Genomic DNA, 19,381 nt, shown 5'->3' on the forward strand with positions numbered 1-19,381 from the left:
AAGGTTTATTGTGGCTCAATCTCAGGTTGCAGTCCATCATGGCAAGGATATCCAGGCAGTGGGAGCCGGAAGCACCTGTTCACATTGCACCCATAATTAAGAAGCAAAGAGCAGTGAGTGCTTATGCCTAGCTTACTTTCTCTTTTTCATAAAGTTGAGGATCCTAGCCCAGGGAATGGTGCCACCCACAGTGGACAGATCTTCCTACCTGAGTGAACCTAATCAAGATAATCAGCTACAGGCATACTCAGAGGCCAGCTTCCTGGATGATTCTCCATCTCATCAACTTGACAACTGAGATTAACTGTCACAAGCCTATTACATGATATAAGGACAATCACTTAAAAGCATATAGCTATGAAAAGGGAGAAATATACAAAACAAGAATAAATGGAGTGAAGTTATCAAAGTAAATTCAGATAACTAAAGTGCCAGAGTATCAGATACATGAAATAGAATTTTAAAGGCAAAAAGACAAAAGGTGCTGTTGTTTAGTGGGCGTAAGCACATTTCTTCATGAAGATGAGGTTATTTTAAACTTGTTTGCCCCAGCAGCATTGCTTCAAAATACATAAAGCAAGGTTGACAAAAGTTCAGTTCTATAGTTGCTGGGAAATGTTCAAGGACTTCTTAAGTATTTAGAACATTGATCAGTAAGAAGTGTAGACAGTTGGCATAGCTACAGTTTGTCAGAGCTAGGGTATATAAAGAGCTCTACCTTGAATAGGTAGATTTTCTAGATCTCCTCCCTCCTCTCCTTTTTTTTTTCTTTCTCCTTCTTGAGATGGGGGTCTCACTATGTAGTCCTTCCTGGCCTTGAACTCACAGAGAAACACCTGCCTCTTCCTCCTACGTGCTGGAATTAAAGGTGTGTGGCAACATAACTGACAAATGCATTCTTAATTTGTCCTTGTACTAAGCCATAAAGCAGCAAACTCCAAGAAAGACTAAACTTATACCATGTTCTCTGATTGTTAGTTCCTAGATTAGAAACTGAATGTTTAATTAAGCATATTGGAAATTTAAACTCATTATCTCGTAAGCTGTTGAGGAACTCACACAGGAATTAAGAGAACACCTAGAACTGAGTCATTGTTAACCTTGTATTTGAATTACAAATTATAGGAAGAACTTTGGGAAAGTCAAAGAAAAAAATGGATGCTAAAAATAAGAGAAAATAATAATAGGAAAGAAAAACATGCATTTAGTTGAGAAGATACAAACAAAAACTTGCCCCTTTAAAAAAGAAGTTGAGGGCGAAAGGGTTGGGCTAAACATTGGGAATGAAAAGGAGTTCATGTCTGTCTCTATCAAAGTGGACGTTGCAGTGTTTGCCCAGACTGACTCAAGAGGAAGGAGAGCAGAACAGAGCATCATGGAGCTGGTTCATGGACAGGACCCCCACATCTGCACACCCGTGTTCCAGACCCACAGAGTTCACTGGTATCTCCTCCTCATTCAAAAGAATGAATCACCCAGATTTCACCTTCGATTTAATTTCTCTTCCATTTTCAGATTCATAAAAATTTTTTAATCACAAATTGAACAGTTACATACTTTGTCATTTGTATTTCATCTGTGATCTCACAGCTTTTCTTAGTAGTTTAATTTGTGGTTTGACTTTTTTTTTTTTTAAGCAAAATCTGTTAGTTCTTCAGATGATTTTTTAGCTTACAGTGGAGCTGTGTTTCAACTAACCTATTGTAAATTAAAAATACCCTAAAGTCAAGAGTAGCTACCACCACTGGGTACCACCCACCAAGCTCTGTAAATGTGTGGTGGAGAGCTAGCCATCTACCTTCCTGCTTGCTTTCTCTTGTTACCTTGCTGGCTGGAAGCTATGGCTCACCACCACGGCAAAACAAAATCTGGTGACAACACCTGAAGACGGGCTGTACCAAATTCACACATTTAAAGAGGACAAGAAGGGAGACTTAGTAGGAGCTACAGAGAAGGAATGAGTGGCAGTGGAGACAGTGTTAGATCAAGGAATATGATTTGTAAAAATGGATGTAAAAACTTAGGGAAGAACAGTGGAAATGGGCAGCAGCTGACCGGAAAAGCATCCGGAAGTACAAGGGGAGCCTGCCACTGAGTGAGCACACAGAGCGGATCTTTGAGAGGCAGCCTGACAGGAGTCGGCCTTATGATGCTGATGCTGAGGGATGCTTTTGCTTCCCTGCTGGTATCTGGAACATTTGTGCAGAAGTTGTGGAAATTTTGATTTCTGCCAGTGTAGTCATTCTATCTCCTTGATGGCCTTGTCTGTCAATAATCTTACAAGTGCAAGTAGTGCCCACTTGTGCTTTGTGGACTGTGGAACAGCCTTGCTGTATTTCACACAGGTGGATGATATTCCTCTGGTGGATGTGCTCATTCATGTTGGAAGAAGATTGGGTTTTTAGCAACAAAGTAACAGCTTATAATTGATGAGAACATTTTTAATTAAACCCAATTGGTGAGATCTACAAATGTTTCTTCTGTGAAGACCCTACGTTGTGCCTGGTACATTCTGTACTGTGATTTGGATATGCTTGTGTATTATAGTCTTTGCTGTTTGGGGGGCTCACAGTTTAATAGAACACAGTCTCGACAGCAGACAGAGCTGGGAGCTGCTTACTGTTGTGGCACAGGGAGCCTGCTCACAGCTCTGCAGTTCAGGAAGTAGTGGTTGGGTATAAGCCACAGAGCTGACCCCTCTCAGCCACCAGCTTCTCCAGCTAAGTAAGTCCCTCTGAAGGTTCCAAGACCTCGTCCAAACAGTGCCACAGCTGGTTCAAACACTTTATGTCCAAGTCATTCCGGGGCTGGATGTCTTGCTCATGGAACATGGGGTTTAAAAGTGATTATTTTGGTAAGAGTTTAACAAACCTAAGGCAAATTTAGATAAACTGTAGTTCCTAACTTTTCTGTGGTCTTATGAAAAATAGAACTAAGCAGAAAATTCCCAGCCTCAGAATTCCTAGCTGTCTATTTTTAGCACCCCCACAGTTGCATCTCTGTCTCTATCCATTTAATGAAGCCAGGCTGTACAGCATAGTACCAGTCATTCAGTGTCACAACAGCAATTTCTTTATATGACTTCTCCAAGCTTCCCATTTAGCGTCCTATGCTTGTGGCCCGTGAGAAATAGCAAATGCTTTCTTTATTCTGCTCTGAGACATCTGAAGAGTACAGTTGTGAAATGAGTTTGCAGAGTTGTTCTTGCAGTTGTGGCTCTGTGTGGGGGAGTTCTCTTTCACCCATGTATGCAGTACACACATACAGATTTGATTCAGTTGGTGCTCGCTAGACTATACAAGCAGCACACACGTTTATTTGTACAGTTCTGTGCGTATTCAGAACAAAAACCCCTGGAAAATAGCTTATTAGCAACTTCTTTTCAGCAACATTGCCCTTAAACTTTTTAAAATTCATCTTGATTTGGGCAAAGCCCCTTAAGAAAAAAGTGAATAGGGCTGCCCAGATAGCTCAGTGGGTGAACTCATTTGATGCCAACTCTGACAACCAAGCTTATTTTTAAAATGGGTAGATAATATAACAAGTGTCAGCTTTAGCAAGAAAGATCCATCTAGTCATTGTATTCATAGAGAATTATTGATTGGAGGTGGAGAGAGTTGCAATATATGTAATTGTCCTCATGCCCTCTTATGTATGTTCTGAGTGTCATTTTATTGCTGTACATCTAGCTGTCAACATGACAGGGCAGACATGGTTATGACAGCACTGTGCTGTGCAGTTTCTGGAGGTGGATGGAAGTTCACACGTGCTAACAACTTACACCTTTCTCCATTGTCCTTGTTTTGAAAGCTAACTTAATATTTAGCCCTTTGGAAAATATGGCGATTAAACTTCTGCCTTAATTCTACTGACCCACTTTTAAAAATAAACTGGGTGAATACAGCGATACAGAATTGTGTTGTTGAAGGAAGTAACAGATGAGGAGTGTTGTGCTGTGCTCCTAAGAGTCTGGTTCAGCAGTTGAATGGGAGCACAGACAGGGATGCCGTCACCTGTAGCACAGCCATGTAGAGTCCTGTCACCTCCGTGCTCACTCTTCTGCTCTCCCGCCTGTCTGAGTCTGTGCGCGTGTCTCCAGTTACTTCCTTAGCTGTGCCCCCTCCCCCCACAAGAAGGCTGCTTTAAAGCCTTCCGTGCTCACTTTAAGGCTGCAGCTCTCAGACAGCCTCCACAGCCAAAGATGTTCCCTCACACCCTTGTAAGCCTTACCCTGGGTGACTAACATGAAATGGGTTTACTTCCGGCTTGTTTTCTTTCACAAATTGCTTAGAATTTGCCCCCCCCCCACTCAGTTTGTAGCCCTGGCCTTATTGATTTGGAAGATAAATCATGCATTTCTTCTTCTGCACAGCATGTCTGTCTGGTTTAGTGGTGGCTCTTACTTTGTGTATGTACACACATGTTCAGTGTTGGCTTGGGATCGGCAGAGCCTGCTTCTCCACCACTTAGGCCTTTGGGACTGTTATGCTGACTTCCACATGGGAAGAATCCCTGTTGCATAGATGGGACTGCTGCTCCCCCAGTGGTTATTTCAGATATTGTTGTCCAGAAGCTCTTCTCATGCCAAGAACCATGTAGGTGATCTTCTGCTGTGTAGTAGGCTATGTGAGATACAGTCAGAATTGAATGGATCTTAAATGTAGAGAATCTTACAGATGTAGGCACTTGCATAACTACCGTCTGCTAGACACAGAGACCATCTTCACCCATAAAGTTCAGTTGTGTCCCTTTCATTGTGTCTGCCACACGCAAACTTCGTTCACAACAACTGTGCCGTGTAGCATTTCACTGCTGAAGCATGCAAGTTTGAGTTTCATTCTTGTCATGTGAATCAGTAGTAGTCCTTTGCTCTAAAAAACACCCATGATAAATCAACTTACAAAGAAGAAAGATTTATTTTGGTTAAAGGTTTCAGAGATTTCAACCTGTGTTTCTTGACTCTGTTGCCTTTGAGCTTGTGGTGGAGGAAGCTGCTTACCTCATCGTATCCATCCTGGAAGCAGATAGAAATAGGCTGGGGTTCCCAATGTGTTCTCCCCCCCCCCCTTTTTTAGGGGGAGGTCGAGATAGGGTTTTTCTGTAGCTTTGGAGCCTGTCCTGGAACTCAATTTGTAGGCCAGGCTGGCCTTGAACTCCGCCTGCCTCTGTCTGGGATTGAAGGTGAGCACCACCACCACCTGGCTAAAGATACTCTGTTTTTCAAGGACACCCTCTCAATGACTTAACTTCCTCCCACTATCAGGAGACCAAGCCTAGAAGGGGGGGAGCTTTGAGCACAGTGAAACCTCAAGCATGTACTTTGATCTTAGCCAGATGCTAACAGGGGTGGGGTGGGAGTGAGGGTTCTGCCAAATGTTGCCTTTACAGATTTCTTTACAAAGACAGAACTGACTTTGTCTTGTTTAACATTGACATTTCTCAGAGGGGTCCAGTGGTTTAATACTGTGTGTATCCCCCGTTCTGTATGTGCACCCCACCCCGCCCCAAAACATTGAAACACAATCTCCATTGCAGTAGTGTTAGCCAGTATTGGGGGCTATGAGGGCTCTACCAGGTGACTGGTGACTTTATAAAAGGCCCCAGAGTTTGTTGGTTCCTTCTACTGTGTGAGATCACACAAACATTACCATCTGGGAGGATTGCTCCCCGTTGGCCACTTCAGCCTCCTGGCACCTTGGCTGTGAGCAGTAGATTTCTGTTGTTCATAGTGTAAGCAGCCCCAACAGGCAGACACAGATTGGTATTGAGCTCAGTGTTTTACATCTGTTCCTCCCACTCCATGGCCTGGGGAGATTTTGAAATTTTGATGAAGTCTGGTCTACCGGTTTTCTTCTTCCTTTCATGACTATGCTTTTTGTGTCTCTTCCCACACCATAAGGATGATGTCTCGTGTTTTTAGATTTTATTACTGGCCTGTAATATATTTTGAATTAACTTGATAGCAAGGTTTGTGATTCCATTTTATTTTTTAGCAAATGAGTACCCACTGTTCTGGTATCTTCATTTTGTGGTGACAGGGTCTCATGTAGCCCAGATTGATCTTGGAAGAACAAAATCTGTAACTTAAAGCCAAGTTGAACTTCTGACTCTCTTGTCCTTTTCTCCTGGGTTCCAGCATAACAGGCCTGCTTTTTGTGGTGGCTGAGGATCAAATCCAGGGCTCCTTGCATGCTAGCAAGCACTGTACCAACTAAGCTTTGTTCCCAGGTCTCCCAGTACCATTTGTCATGAAAACTTGATCAAGTGGGTTATGAAGGCCTTTAAAATAAGCAGACTCAGTACATGTCTGCATGGAAGGGTGTCTTTCAAGATACCCTCGCATTTCACTGACCGACGCTGCACACCACACTTCTTTGGCAGGATAGCTGTTATTACCCAGCTACCTGTTTGCATGACATTCTTGTCTCTTTATCCCAAATGTCCCAGGTTTTTGTGATCCTCAGACCTGCTCTTACCTCTCTGGAGTAGCCAGTTTGGAATGGATGATTCAGATGGAAAGAGTGTAGGGAAGCCTCTGAGGCTCATTGGAAGTGCCAAACTGAAGACCTGGGTGGCTGGCCCTAGTAGCATCCTGGTTTTTTTATGTGACAAAGTGGCACACCTAAGCAGAGCTGCTGGTGTGTGGCAGGGGAGTGGGTGGCTCAATCCACAGTGCCCTGGCCTAGGTTGCCAATGGTTTAAATAAACTGCTAGCTGGTGTTCCCTAGCTGCTTCTCTGCAGCTTCATAGCCATTGTATTAGTCAAGATTTTCTACCGTTACAGAACTTATGGAATGAAGCTTGCACACACACTCAGATAGATAGATAGATAGATACATAGGTAGATAGATAGATAGATAGATAGATAGATAGATAGATAGATAGATAGATATAAGTTATATATAAATTTATTAGAATGATTTATAGGCTACAATCCAATTAAGCCAACAGTGACCAGCTATAGCTGTGAATGCAAAGTCTAAGAATCTAGTATTTGCTCAGTGGATGTCTCAGCCAGTCTTCTGTATACGCTGTATGTGCTGGTAAGCCAAGGGCAAGCAAAGAATAAAACTTTCCTTCTTCCATGTCCTTAGGCTTCCAGCAGAAGGTGTAGCCCAGATTAAAGATGCCTCTTCCTACCTCAAGGTCTGGATTAAAGGCCTGTGTCTTCCTGTCTCAAGAGCCAGACCACAAGTGTGGCCTCCATTTCTGGATTGTACTTCATTCTAGATATAGTCAAGTTGACAACTAAGAACAGCCATCACAGCCATCGAATACAAATGGAACGTGGCTGTTCTGCTCTTGGTCAGAAGGCCAGAATCCTCACAGTTCTCCATGCTTCTGCCCCCACTACACAGAACTGACTGTGGACACCTGGAAATACCCTCCATTTACAACTAACATTTAGTCACCTCAGAGAAAGGATGGTGCCACCTGGCTAGTCCTGAACTATTCCAGGCAGGCTCTCCAGAAAAAGAGACAAGCTTCCATAATTCAAACTAAACCATTTATCTTAAACATAAGCTATGCAGAAGCCCTGTTGGGGACAGTCAGCCTGGGTCTCAGTGACACAGTGCCTTTCAGAGCCAGTGTGTACAGTTGGCACTGTATCTTGGATGAAGGCCAGGTGTTAGCTCATTTCCCTCCCAGAAATGTGATGATTTGACAGTTGAGGCTAGAGCCTCGGGTGCTCACAGAGAAGTTATCAGAAGATCGTGTAGCCTTCATGATACAGTGGAAATCTCTCCAAAATGAAATTCCATCGATTATTGGCTCAGCTCTGGAGGGATCATTGACTTGGCTGTTCGTTTGCCCCCTATGGGCCCCTTACCCTGCATGAGCCATGGACAGAGTGGCAGGATCTTCATCCTGTACTCGTTTTGAAATTACCTTGGCTCTGGAAGACACTCTGTCAACCTTGACTCACTAGCCAGGGTTTTATGAATGACAAAACGCTCTGTATTTCCTCATTCAGGCCACAACAGGGTCCTTGCTGAGCTAAAACAGCCAGTTACAGTTATTAATGGCTCAGCCAAAAAAAGATAAAGGTCAGCTGGGTGAATTCCATCTTCCTGATATTTGACATTTCTCTGCAGCCCATCAGTCCCAATTAAGAGGTGTGTTTTTGGGGTGGAGTCAGATTTTCATTTGGGTTCTTCCAGTCTGAAGAAACTCCTCAATGTATCTTGTAGAGAAGATCCCCGTTAACAGAGTCTGACTTTATCTGGAAATATTTAGCTAGCACAGCCTTACGTTCACAAGAAGTACAGACAGTTGTTTTGGGGAGAGAAGTAGAGATGGGCTTGGAAAGGGACCTTTAGCCGCCTCCTGTATCAACAGAATGCCCCAAAGTGGTATGTTGTTGAAAGTGATAGCTGTGCATTCAGACGGCCCACAGCTGAGGGCAGCGTTCTGTCAGACAGTATATGGTATCATACAGAACGGTCACTGAGCTTCTTTATTAGTTCATCCCCGCTGATACTGACATACACTGACCTTTCCCCTGTTTCGGTAGCTCTGCCTATTACAGAACTTTTTATTTCTGGACTCATACAATAAATATAGTCTTTTATGTGTAATTGTATTACTAAGTCTATGGTACACACGAGTGTAGCATGTTACAGTCAATGTGTTCATAAATAAAGCAATGTAATATGTGAAGCCCACAATAACATCTCACCCTAAAACAACAAAACATGGCAGGAAAAGTGACACCACCAAGTGACAGACTGAGGACCCGACTAAGGTATAAATAGAAGGTGTGTTGTTCACTGTCTGGAAGACTGACAGGGTTAACCTTGAATGTGTTGTACCACTTTTCTTCTGATGTCCGTTATTCCTGATGAGGACTCTGTCATGAGTCTTACTGGAATTCTGTCTACAGGAGTCATTTCTCTTTATTTGTGGTATTAGAACTGTATGTATCTGTGGAATCATCCCACTTGTAATTTGTAACATTTACTGGTTGCATACGCTACCCATAAAGAAAACTCGACTAGGGAGGTGGCTCAGTAAACAAAGCACTTGCTACACAAGGGTAAGAGCTTGAACTTGAGTATGCAAAACTCACATAAATCTGGATGTGGTCAAACACACCCACAGTCCCAGTGCTCTTCCAGGGAGATGGGGGTGGAAGTGACACAGCCCCAGTCTGATGGGCCACTGACAGTGTTTCCCTGCTCTCTGCTAGGCTGTTGTTTCCATTGGTGTTACACTTGGCTCTTACATACTATATACTGGCTGTCTACACCATTGCTTTTGAGAGTGCCTGGTGTGCAAATTGCTCACAAGTCTGATCCCATTAAATCTAGGCTGGGGTGGTGTTTGAAGCCAGTCTTCAACATTTATACTGAACCCATAAGGGCTTGCTCAGTCATTCTCCCCCTGGTTCACTCTACTGAGCCAGGTGTCTTCTGACTTAGCCTTCTGTTCTTGTTTTGAAGGGCACCTTTGGGGGGGGGGGTGTCTAACAGAGTGACTCTCCCGGGACAAAGACATCTGAACCCCACTACTCAGGTGTAACCTCTGACCTTCGCAGCTCATTCCACCTGCCCCATGCGTGAGTCCAGGCCCAGCACTGCCTGGAACCATGGATAGAGCCCCCTGTGTATTGGGCGGGCTGGAGGAATCCCTTGATCTTTTGCTTCTTCTCATCAGGGATTCACATTCTCACTATATTAACGGGAGCTTAAAAACAAGCAAACAAAACCACTACTTTAGGTGAGGTGTCTGCTGGGCCCTTTGCTCACCACCCCAGAAGTGAGCTCCTTTGTTTTTGAGGCATTTTCAGATCCAGGCGCTGAGAAGGCAGCTCTTTGCTTACGGTTATGCAAGTGTGTGTCCTGCCCAGCACCATGCACACGTCACCCATGTACCTTTATCTTGCTGATTGTCACAGTGTCCTTCCTCTGTAACAAGCCATAGCCATTGGTGAGTCACTGACTGTGATTTCAGGGGCCCTGAGACATGCTCAGAAGTGTGTCTGGAGTTTGGTCCTCATGCTTCTGAGCTAGGTCCTGTCTGCCACCTACCTAGAGTTCTCCTTTACTTTCAACCCAGGCTTATCCTCTGACTGTGCTTTCTGTCTGGGTCCTGCCAGCTAAACCATGATGTGGCGTGCTTCCCTGTTCCAAGACTGTAATCTCCTCCGCTTTCTTTTGGGGTTTCTTTATAGTGGCTTCAGATAGTTTGTGTTTAAATTCTTCCTCATTTCGGCTGTGGAACGCTCTATTTTTGTAATATAGATGCTCCACTTCTGATGGGATTACCTCTCAGTAAACCTGTTAGAAATACCCAAGGAGCACTCAGCGGCTCCTCACCCCATTGAGAGTCAGCTGTTTCCCCTGGTGACTGGCGGGTGCTATAGCTGTGCAGCACATCAGGGTCCAGCTGTGTTCCCACTAGCCTAGAAGGTCAGGGTTTCCAAGTTTGAAGTACAGTTTCTATGGAGTCCTTATTGCTTTCATGCCAGGATAGAGTGTCAGACTGTTACATAAAAACTATCCTTAAAATGTGAGGCAGCTTTTCTTGTCGTCACAGTCAGGACAGCTTTTTTCAGTGGCCAATTTGTTGTCTTCACCGTTTGCATCTTACAGGTTACCAAAGTTCCTTTTCTGTAAAGTAGTGTTTTAATATACTATTCTTTCCACTCGGCGTTGTTTGTGGCTTCATACTGGTTGGTCCAAGGAACCCCCTCATACTCCTGGGCAAACATTGCCACAGGGGTGGTGTGGACAGTGATCCGATGTGCCAGAGTTGTGCTGTCCCAGCTTTGTAACTGGCAGAGAGACATTTTGCATGCTTTGGGCTGGTTTTTCTTAAACTGCAGCAGTAATGGAGTTAAGTCTTCTTTGCTTGCATCCTTACCAAGCCTTTCTGCCAAGTGTTCCATTCTGGGGATGCCAGACCGTGGTTGAAAAGAGATGGCATGGGTGTTCAGCTGTTCCTTTCCTTGGCAATTAATTCCATAGCTTTGCAAATCAGCAGTGGTCTGTAATATTACAGAAGGTTGGATTTTACTTGTCTCAACGTCTTTAGCTTTTAGATTGAGTTTTAGAAGAAAATTCTAACTCAAAGAACATCAGTTGACTTACTGTATAGACAAATAAGGGCATAGGGTTTGAATTTCATATTTAAATTTTCATTTCACATGTGACTCTGGGTAACATTATTAAAGATAGTGATTTGGGTGGGATTTTCATGCCTTCTTCCTTCACTGAGTGGTGGCATAATAACCTTAAAGCTATTCTGTGGGCCTGCCTGCACATTAGCTCCTTCCACAGACAATTATATTGTATGAAATTCTTGGCATTGACCTTATGTCACTAGACCTGCCTGTGCCTCTATGCATACTATGAGGAAGGCATGTCCTGAGAAATTTTAGGAACAGTTATCTGGGGGTGTAGATGTTCAGAAAGAGTCTGAGGCTTAGAGAGAGAAGAGTTTTTGTGCTCATCTGTGCCTTTTTTTTTTTCCCCCTTGCCACTGTGAAAGGACTTGGGAAATGATTTTAGGGCTTATTGTTCCAACACTGTTGAATTTAAGTGATGCCTGTTTGCAGATGAATTAATGTTAGCTGCTCAGCCCATAGCAGTTTCCAGTATCAAAGGAGACAATGTCTGCTAGTGGGGACAGGAACACACTCAGGTCCTCAGTTGTGTGGTTTGTATTTGGTACTTTGTGTGCAGTCTATAAAGAGTCTCCTGTAACTTGACCTCTCCACCTACAGGTTTACTGTCTCCTGGTCACTAGGTTGTGTCAGCTTGCATGCTGAATCCATCGCAAAATTTAGTTGCAAGTGTGCACCCGAGTGTCTGATTGCTCCTTGCAGTCTGAGGGGTTAGCAACCATAGATTATGGTGGACTCAAACAATGGGTTTTATATTTTAAATAACCTAATAAATAAAGAAATTTTTATAGCACAGGAAACTACAAGATTCTCTGTTTTTTAGACTTCAGTGATTTTGATTCTGCTTCCTTGCCACTGAGAAGAGTTAAGTGGTAGGGAGAGCATGTGGCCCTGGCATTTAAAACATCTGTTCTCTAGCAGTGCCCATAAGGTGCCCACTGTCTTAGTATTGCCTTCTTTTGGCATCGCTGAACAGTCAGTCCTGAGCATTTGAGAAGCTCACATGGTACCCAGGTAACTGCTGAGGCTGCTTCCCGTACTGCATCTCCTTTGGCAAAGAAAGGTGCAAGATCCTGGGGCCCCAGAGGAGAGGAGCCAGCATTTAGAATAAAGGAGAGAAAGAAACCATTCTGTGTCCCCACACCCTCACCTCAGCTTTCAGAGCATGGAAGTGAGGAAAAGGTGGTGCTCTGGTTGAGTGCACACTTCTGGGGTGGAAATAGATTTAGGGGAACAAGAACAGCATAAAAAGTAGTTTCCCTTTAAGACATAATCTCTGTCCTGTGCACATTTAAAACTTTTGAACTACAGCTGCCATGAAATTGATATTTGTGGAATTTTCTAGAAATGGGTCTTTGATTTCCATTTAAAGGCTCTCACCAAGGAGCGTGACAGTACCCTTATAGAGCTCTCCTTTCTGTGTTACCAGCTGTGCAGACCAGCTCACACCTTCCTGACAACAATTCTTCACTGTTGTTGGTTGTGCAATTTGCCACCTGTTGAAACAAGTCTTTCTGGTCTTTATCCTCCTCACATAGAAGCAGTAATGAATGTTTAGGTTGAAGCTGTTCTACAGTTAAGGCCTTTAATTCTCTCTGTATCTTAAATAGATATGTTGGAGAATTTGCCTTTTTTTTTTTTTAAGAATAAAGAATATGCTTTAAGATAAAGGTAGGCTATTTCCACTTCCCTTTCAGCTCCAGTCAGTCAACATCACTAACACTAATTTGGAGTATTAGAGAACTTGATATGCACCAGGTCTTCTAACCTGTAGCTTTGCAAGCAACAAACTGATGTTTTGAGAGCTGATGAGCTTAGACCTTTGTGGCCTTAATTAAAGAGCTGTTAGCTGATATGAGCCTCTGCCTGCCAGACATGACACAAAATCACACCTGGCTGCTGTGGAACAGTCTGGTGGCTTTTACATTAAGTGTGGGTGTCGCAACAGATTATGGAATTTCTGCAATAACATGTGGCCATTAATGTCAAATATTTTCCTTCGTCTGAATTGTAAGTCTGCCTTTTATACTTAGAATGTCAAAGTAATAGAATACATTACAATAATAGATGCATACAGAACAAGGGGTGTATGTAAATCTGATACACCACATATCAATCATCACTAAAAGATAAACCTCACTTTCTTTTAAAGATGCTAGCATAAAAATTAAAACCACGATTTGAGGGGAAATAGCCTAACTAGAGCATTTCATTAAGAGGAACGGTCCTTTGGTTGCATCAGCTGCACACCACAGAAAGCCCTTGCTTCCTGCTTGCTCCTGGTCACCTAAAGGTGGCCAGCACTGACTGCAGGTGGCTCACACTGCCCCAGCTGTGATTAGAATATCCAATTCATGTGGTGGGGCTGAGTGTCAAAATTAAAAGCCCCTCTGAATCATAAAGAAACTCCCTCATGCACATCTGTTGATATATTTTTATTTTGATAGCTACAAGTATATTTCCAGTTTATACCTAAAATGAAGATACATTTCTGAAATTACCAATACTTCTTGTGGTTAAAACACAACTGGTGTTTTAAGGCAGGGTTCTCCTGAATAGCCCTGACACCCTGACTGGCCTTGAAATGGCAACAGTTCTTCTGCCTTAGCCCTGGTTTTTGGAAGGCTATATTTAGTTCTATTTTAAGTGTGTGTGTGTGTGTGTGTGTGTGTGTGTGTGTGTGTGTGTGTGTGTGTTTTAAAGAATAACTGATCTTAACATCATAAGATGTTAAAATAAACAAATACCCCATCACATGTTAATAGGGTGCCACATAACATTTTATATACTATTTATACATTTTGAGTATAAAATATAAGCATGTAGTTTGAGCTCATGGCAAGGATGTTGCTGCTCTGTCCCCATCACGTGTCCTCTCCTCTGCCCCAGCTGGAGCAGGGAAAAAAAGATCAACTTTATGGCCTATGGTAGTGGTGATGGTCATAGTGATGATAAGGAATGTTTCCTTGTTAAACTTGTAGCTTTCTCAAGTAATGAGGTTTGTTTTTTAACCTTTCTCTCACCCATAGGTGGAAAGAATTGTTGACAAAAGGAAAAACAAGAAAGGAAAGACAGAGTATCTTGTGCGTTGGAAAGGCTATGAGAGTGAGGATGACACGTGGGAGCCAGAGCAGCACCTGGTGAACTGTGAGGAATACATCCATGACTTCAATCGACGCCACAGCGAGAGGCAGAAGGAAGGTAGCCTGGCCCGGGCCAACAGATCCTCCCCCAGCAACGCCCGGAAGCAGATCTCCAGGTCCACACACAGCAACCTCTCCAAGACTACACCCAAAGCACTTGTAGTAGGCAAAGACCATGAGTCCAAAAACAGCCAGCTATTGGCTACCAGCCAGAAGTTCAGGAAAAACACAGCCCCATCTCTTGCAAACCGCAAGAACATGGACCTCGCCAAGTCAGGGATCAAGATTCTCGTGCCTAAGAGCCCCGTAAAGGGCAGGACCTCGGTGGACGGCTTTCAGGGGGAGAGCCCTGAGAAGCTGGACCCTATAGAGCAAGGTCCCGAGGACACCACAGCACCAGAGGTGACTGCAGAGAAGCCCGTTGGAGCTTTGCTGGGCCCTGGTGCAGAACGAGCCAGGATGGGGAGCAGGCCCCGAATACATCCACTAGTGCCTCAGGTTTCTGGCCCCGTGACTGCTGCCATGGCCACGGGCTTAGCTGTTAATGGAAAAGGTGAGTGTCTGGGTGGGCTGTGATGGCCTTTGCTCAAATGACCCTAGGGGCCATGCGCCTTCTCTAAAAGGGTCCTTCTCACGTCCTCCTGAGGGGCTGTCTCCCAGGCCTTTGGGGGATCTTGACAACTTCTCTTTCCCCAAAGCCTTTGGCATTCATCTGGCATCAACACTGACTCTCCCTTTACTGCCTGCAACTGTGTCATCATTCCGCACTGCTCTGTACAGTGTCTCTCCCTAGACAGTCTGTGATTGGTTTGTTTGTTTTTTATGACAAGCTTTGTGAAGCCACCTACCTTTCTGCATCTCTTACATACAGTTTGTTAAGACTCCCTGTGATTTCTCATGCAGCCACCATAGATTTAGAGACCATACTCTTTGCCATGTGAATCCCCAGAAATGCTTCCAGTGAGGGCGTCTTCAGGAGTTACATCTTTCTTGATGTACGGTGGTCAGATGCTCTTGCTTCTTGTTTGGGGTAGGAGCTCTCTCAGCACAGTGCCAGTCTGGTACCATCTCCTTGCTTCCACTCAGCCATGACCTGCCCATTTCCTAAGATAGCCTTCCAGGGGCTCCTTCCCTGGATAATACACATCTTACTGGCTGCCTGTTTTTCAGGGTTACTCATCCAGACCCCACTGGCCATTCTGGCCTTTAGGTCTTGAGCCTGTCTTCGTGCCACAGCTTTCTCAGAATTGATTCTATATGAAGGACTGCCGGTGAAGCCCAGAGCCTCATGCTAACCATAGAGGTGCTGCCTTAGTATCGCGACACAGTTCTATCTCCTCCATAGCTTTCCAAAGCTCTCCTGCTTCTTGCCTTTTGACACCTCCCATCCATTTCACATAATTGGCCAGAATGGTACCCTCAGTCCAAGCTCATGAGTCTTCTCACTTACTTAAGTAGCAAGAACACTTCTGAATGCGCCTAGGCCACTGCGCAACCTGTGCAGGCACCATGACAGCACACCCTGGACTCTCTTTCTCATCCGCCTCCTGAGCTTCGCTTGATTGCAGGCTCCACCTCCTGGATCCCTTCTCCTGGCCTTCTTACAGTGGTCACTGTGTGTCCCCAACTCCAGTTTCTTGGGGAGCTACTTAGCTCCACAGGTAAGAATCACATGAGCATCACTGTCAAGCCTGTCTGTCATGGTATGCGCAGCAAGTTTTTGTCTTGGCCGTGGCCCTTGTATGATACCGCAGCATTTCCCAGACACATACCAGACCCTAGTTCCTGCTCTGCTGGCTGCACGTCAGCCTCACATGGGATGGGTGCTCACTTACAAGCATGATGACATTCCATAGCCAGGAAGATCACAGGCATTCACGGGTGGAGGAGACTGTTAATTACTTGCTGTGAGCTCTGTTTCCCATGTAGGGAATCCAAATCCAGAGAAAGCGAAAGTTCATAGAAAAAGCCAGAGACACCAAAGGAATCAAAACAAATGTCTCAGTTCATCTCCTGTGTTGTCCCCATAGTGCCTCTACCAGTCAGGGGCATCTGTTGTGTATTGATGACTTCAGGCCAGGCACTGTTCTCAACTCTGGACACAGATAAGGACAAGCACAGTGGTTGGCGAAGTGCCAGCCTGTGAGGCAGACCCCACACACCACCTGGTTTTATATGGCATGCAAGCTAAGAATGGGCTTCACTTTTCCTAATGACTTAGAAACCAAGGCGACTGGTTGTGTGAAAATACCGCAGAGTGACATTGTGTGTCTATATGTAAAATCTGACCGGAACACAGTTGAGTTCATCTGTGTATGGACTGTCCATGGTTGTGTCTGCTACAGGGACAAAGCTGAGTCCCTATAGGGCCCCCGTGGCTTAAAGTTTGCTGGTCCCTGCAACAGGAAGTCGTCATTTTTTTAGGCCTTTGCTTTTAACTTTTGAGCAGAACATAAAGACTTCAGAAGACCTATATCCTTTCTCTGTATCGTTAGTGGAGGGAACTTATTCAAAACTTGGACTCAGCAAAGCTGAGAACGCCAACAAGCTTCTCTAAGCCCAGAAGGCCAGCTTTGGTAGGTTCAGCACAGTCTTGCTCTTGCTCCCTCATGTGAAACCAACATGAACAGCACCCTTCTTTTAACATTTCCACAATCTGCAAAAACCCGCCCTCAGCCAAAGCCGCTGGTCCTTGTGTGAGGAGAGTCCTAGCTCCAGTTTCAGGTTTGGTGGCTTCCCATTCTTAAAAAGTTTTCACACTGGCTGCAAAGGTCATGTGAGCTGAGATCTTCAGCTTTCAATCTTGCTGTGGAGCTCGGGGTATTGATGTGAGAGTAACACCCCGAGACTGACTTCTTAGCCCGTTCCCTTCACAGTCCACGCTCGCCTTTCTGCTTGTTGATCAAGTAGAGCGCTGTGCAGGAATACTGCTGAGAACATACTTTCCTGGGAACATGGACAGTGGGGACTGATCTCTTCCAGCCTATGTCAAGTCTAGATTTGTAGATTAATAAAAGTGAGTACCTCCCACCTAGGGCCTCCACCCCATTAGCAAGTCACTTTCTGAGATGCCAAAGCAGCCAGTATGCCCTCCTCCTGGGGCAGAGAGGTGTTTTTCCTGTCCACTGCACTAGCGTGGAGGCCGGTGGGCACAGGGGCGCCCACTGTTCTGGTTCTGAGAAAAGCTTGTGGATGGAGTCCAGTAGAACACATGCTCACAGAAGGTGGCCTTTCTGGCCCAGGAGAGAATGGGACAAACCTTCCTGAGAGCCATGCATTCTGTCTCTGCAGTGATGAGCCATGAGACTGACACTCTGCTCAGCTATTGGTCCACACGCATAGATCTTTTAAGCAGTTGTTTGTTTTTACTTTGCAGATTAATTTTAGAGCTGTGTAAGAAAACAGATTTTGTTTTTCTAAAACTAATTGAAGCAGATACTGGTTGAGTCGTTGGGAAATGAACCATCTTTCTGTTCAAAACATTAATCATGTGTTCAAGGGATGCATTTACCACTGAAAACAGCTTAAAGTATCTGACTCAGAATGAAGGCTTTGGGCCATTTTAATACCAAATACCTTTATAAATAACCATATGCATATTTGGTTTTTAACTATTTTTAAAGATAAAAACAAAGGTTTAGAAGGTAGATTTATAGCTTCTCATTAATATAGGGAAGGTGTTTTCCTACTCCTCCACTAGGAGGTCAGAGGTTATTCCTTGCTCTAATTACCTAGTGAATTAATTTTACAAAAGTAACAATTGCTATTAGAAGCTGTTGTAACTTTTTTTTTCTGTTCACAAATTCAAATATGTAATTGTCCCATAATTCCACAAGTAGGAAATATGAAACTATTATCAGGAAACTAACACACATACATACACAAAAACCCAAATAAACCCTATAATTGTTAGCACATGGAACTAGCTGTTATGCAGGTCAAAGCCAACCACTGTCCTGGAAAAGTGACTGGGAGCCTTTATCTTGCCTGCCTTCATCTCCCCAAGGATGTGGACTTGTGGCTTGGTTTGCCTTCCTCTTACTTTCAAGAAAGTGTTCAGTGTCATGTGAACAGCTCCTCTTTAGTCCCATAGGGCTAATGATGCAGGGAAGATGAAGTCGCAAGACCACTGCTTGAAAAGAAGGGGCATTGGGCAGGGTGTAATGGTACATGCCCATAATCCTAGCACCCAAGATGCTGGGGGGTGGGAGGATTGCTGTGAACTTGACGCTAGCCTGGGCTACATAGTAAGTTCAGGGGCATGGAGTGCTACAGAGTAAAACCAGAAAAACTGAAATGATAAGTAGCATATAAGTGAAAATGCATGTGTAATCATTTGATTGATCGGGGAGCTGGAGAGGTAACTCTTGGTAAAAGCACTTGCTACTCTTCCAGAGGACCATGGAGTTCCCAGCACCCACATTGGATGATTTTCAGCTGTGTAATTCCAGTTCCATGGGTTCAGACATTTTCTAACCTCTGTGGGCACCTGTATGCACATGGTATACATATAGACAAGCAGACAAACACATATACATAACAATAAATTGGATTTTTAAGAAAAGATTACTTGTAGGGGCCAGAGAGATGGCTCAGTCTGTAATTGGGTTGCTGCACATGCATGAATTGAGTGCTGGATTCAATGGAACCCTGCCTTATAAAGTCAGGTTGAGGGCTGGGGCAATGGCTTATTTATTAAAAGAGTTTTGTTGGTTAAAATGCCTGTCACACAAGTGTGAGAACCCGACTTTGAATCCATGCTTGTGCCCCTCAATGTGTGTGTGTGTGTGTGCGCGCGTGCGTGCGCGCGATTGTGTGTGCGTGAGCAAGCGCGCGTACACCAGGTAGGCACTTGTTAGCCTCCGGTATAACTTTATGTCCTGATGCTTTCTCTGACTTACTCCTCACAAAAACAGCTATTTAACACGGAGATGGGTTACAGAAGTTAGAACACAGCAAGCAGACATTACAGCAAGTACTTGAACAGCTCACAACCTCCTGATAATTGACTCTCTCAAACAGGACATGGGATGCTCAGTAGCAGATGGGGCCCTTTGTTCCTTGTGATGAGTTTAGTGTGCTTTAGAATTCGAAGACCAGCTCTAGCCAT

At 44.3% G+C, this 19,381-nt stretch overlaps 1 protein-coding gene across 2 annotated transcripts in view; it reads left to right on the forward strand.

Annotated features, from left to right (window-relative positions):
- Positions 1–19,381, forward strand: part of Cdyl (chromodomain Y like) — a 128,140-nt gene that overhangs the window by 55,749 nt on the left and 53,010 nt on the right. Inside the window, exon 2 of one of the 2 annotated variants that reach the window (XM_027410356.2) lies at positions 14,158–14,824. The exons of the other annotated variant lie outside the window; for it this stretch is intronic. Coding sequence (XP_027266157.1) covers positions 14,158–14,824 — 667 coding nt within the window. The remainder of the gene's footprint in view (positions 1–14,157; positions 14,825–19,381) is intronic. 2 annotated transcript variants of the gene reach the window in all.

This window comes from Cricetulus griseus, chromosome 3, assembly GCF_003668045.3.
Source record: "Cricetulus griseus strain 17A/GY chromosome 3, alternate assembly CriGri-PICRH-1.0, whole genome shotgun sequence".
Lineage (NCBI taxonomy): Eukaryota > Metazoa > Chordata > Mammalia > Rodentia > Cricetidae > Cricetulus > Cricetulus griseus.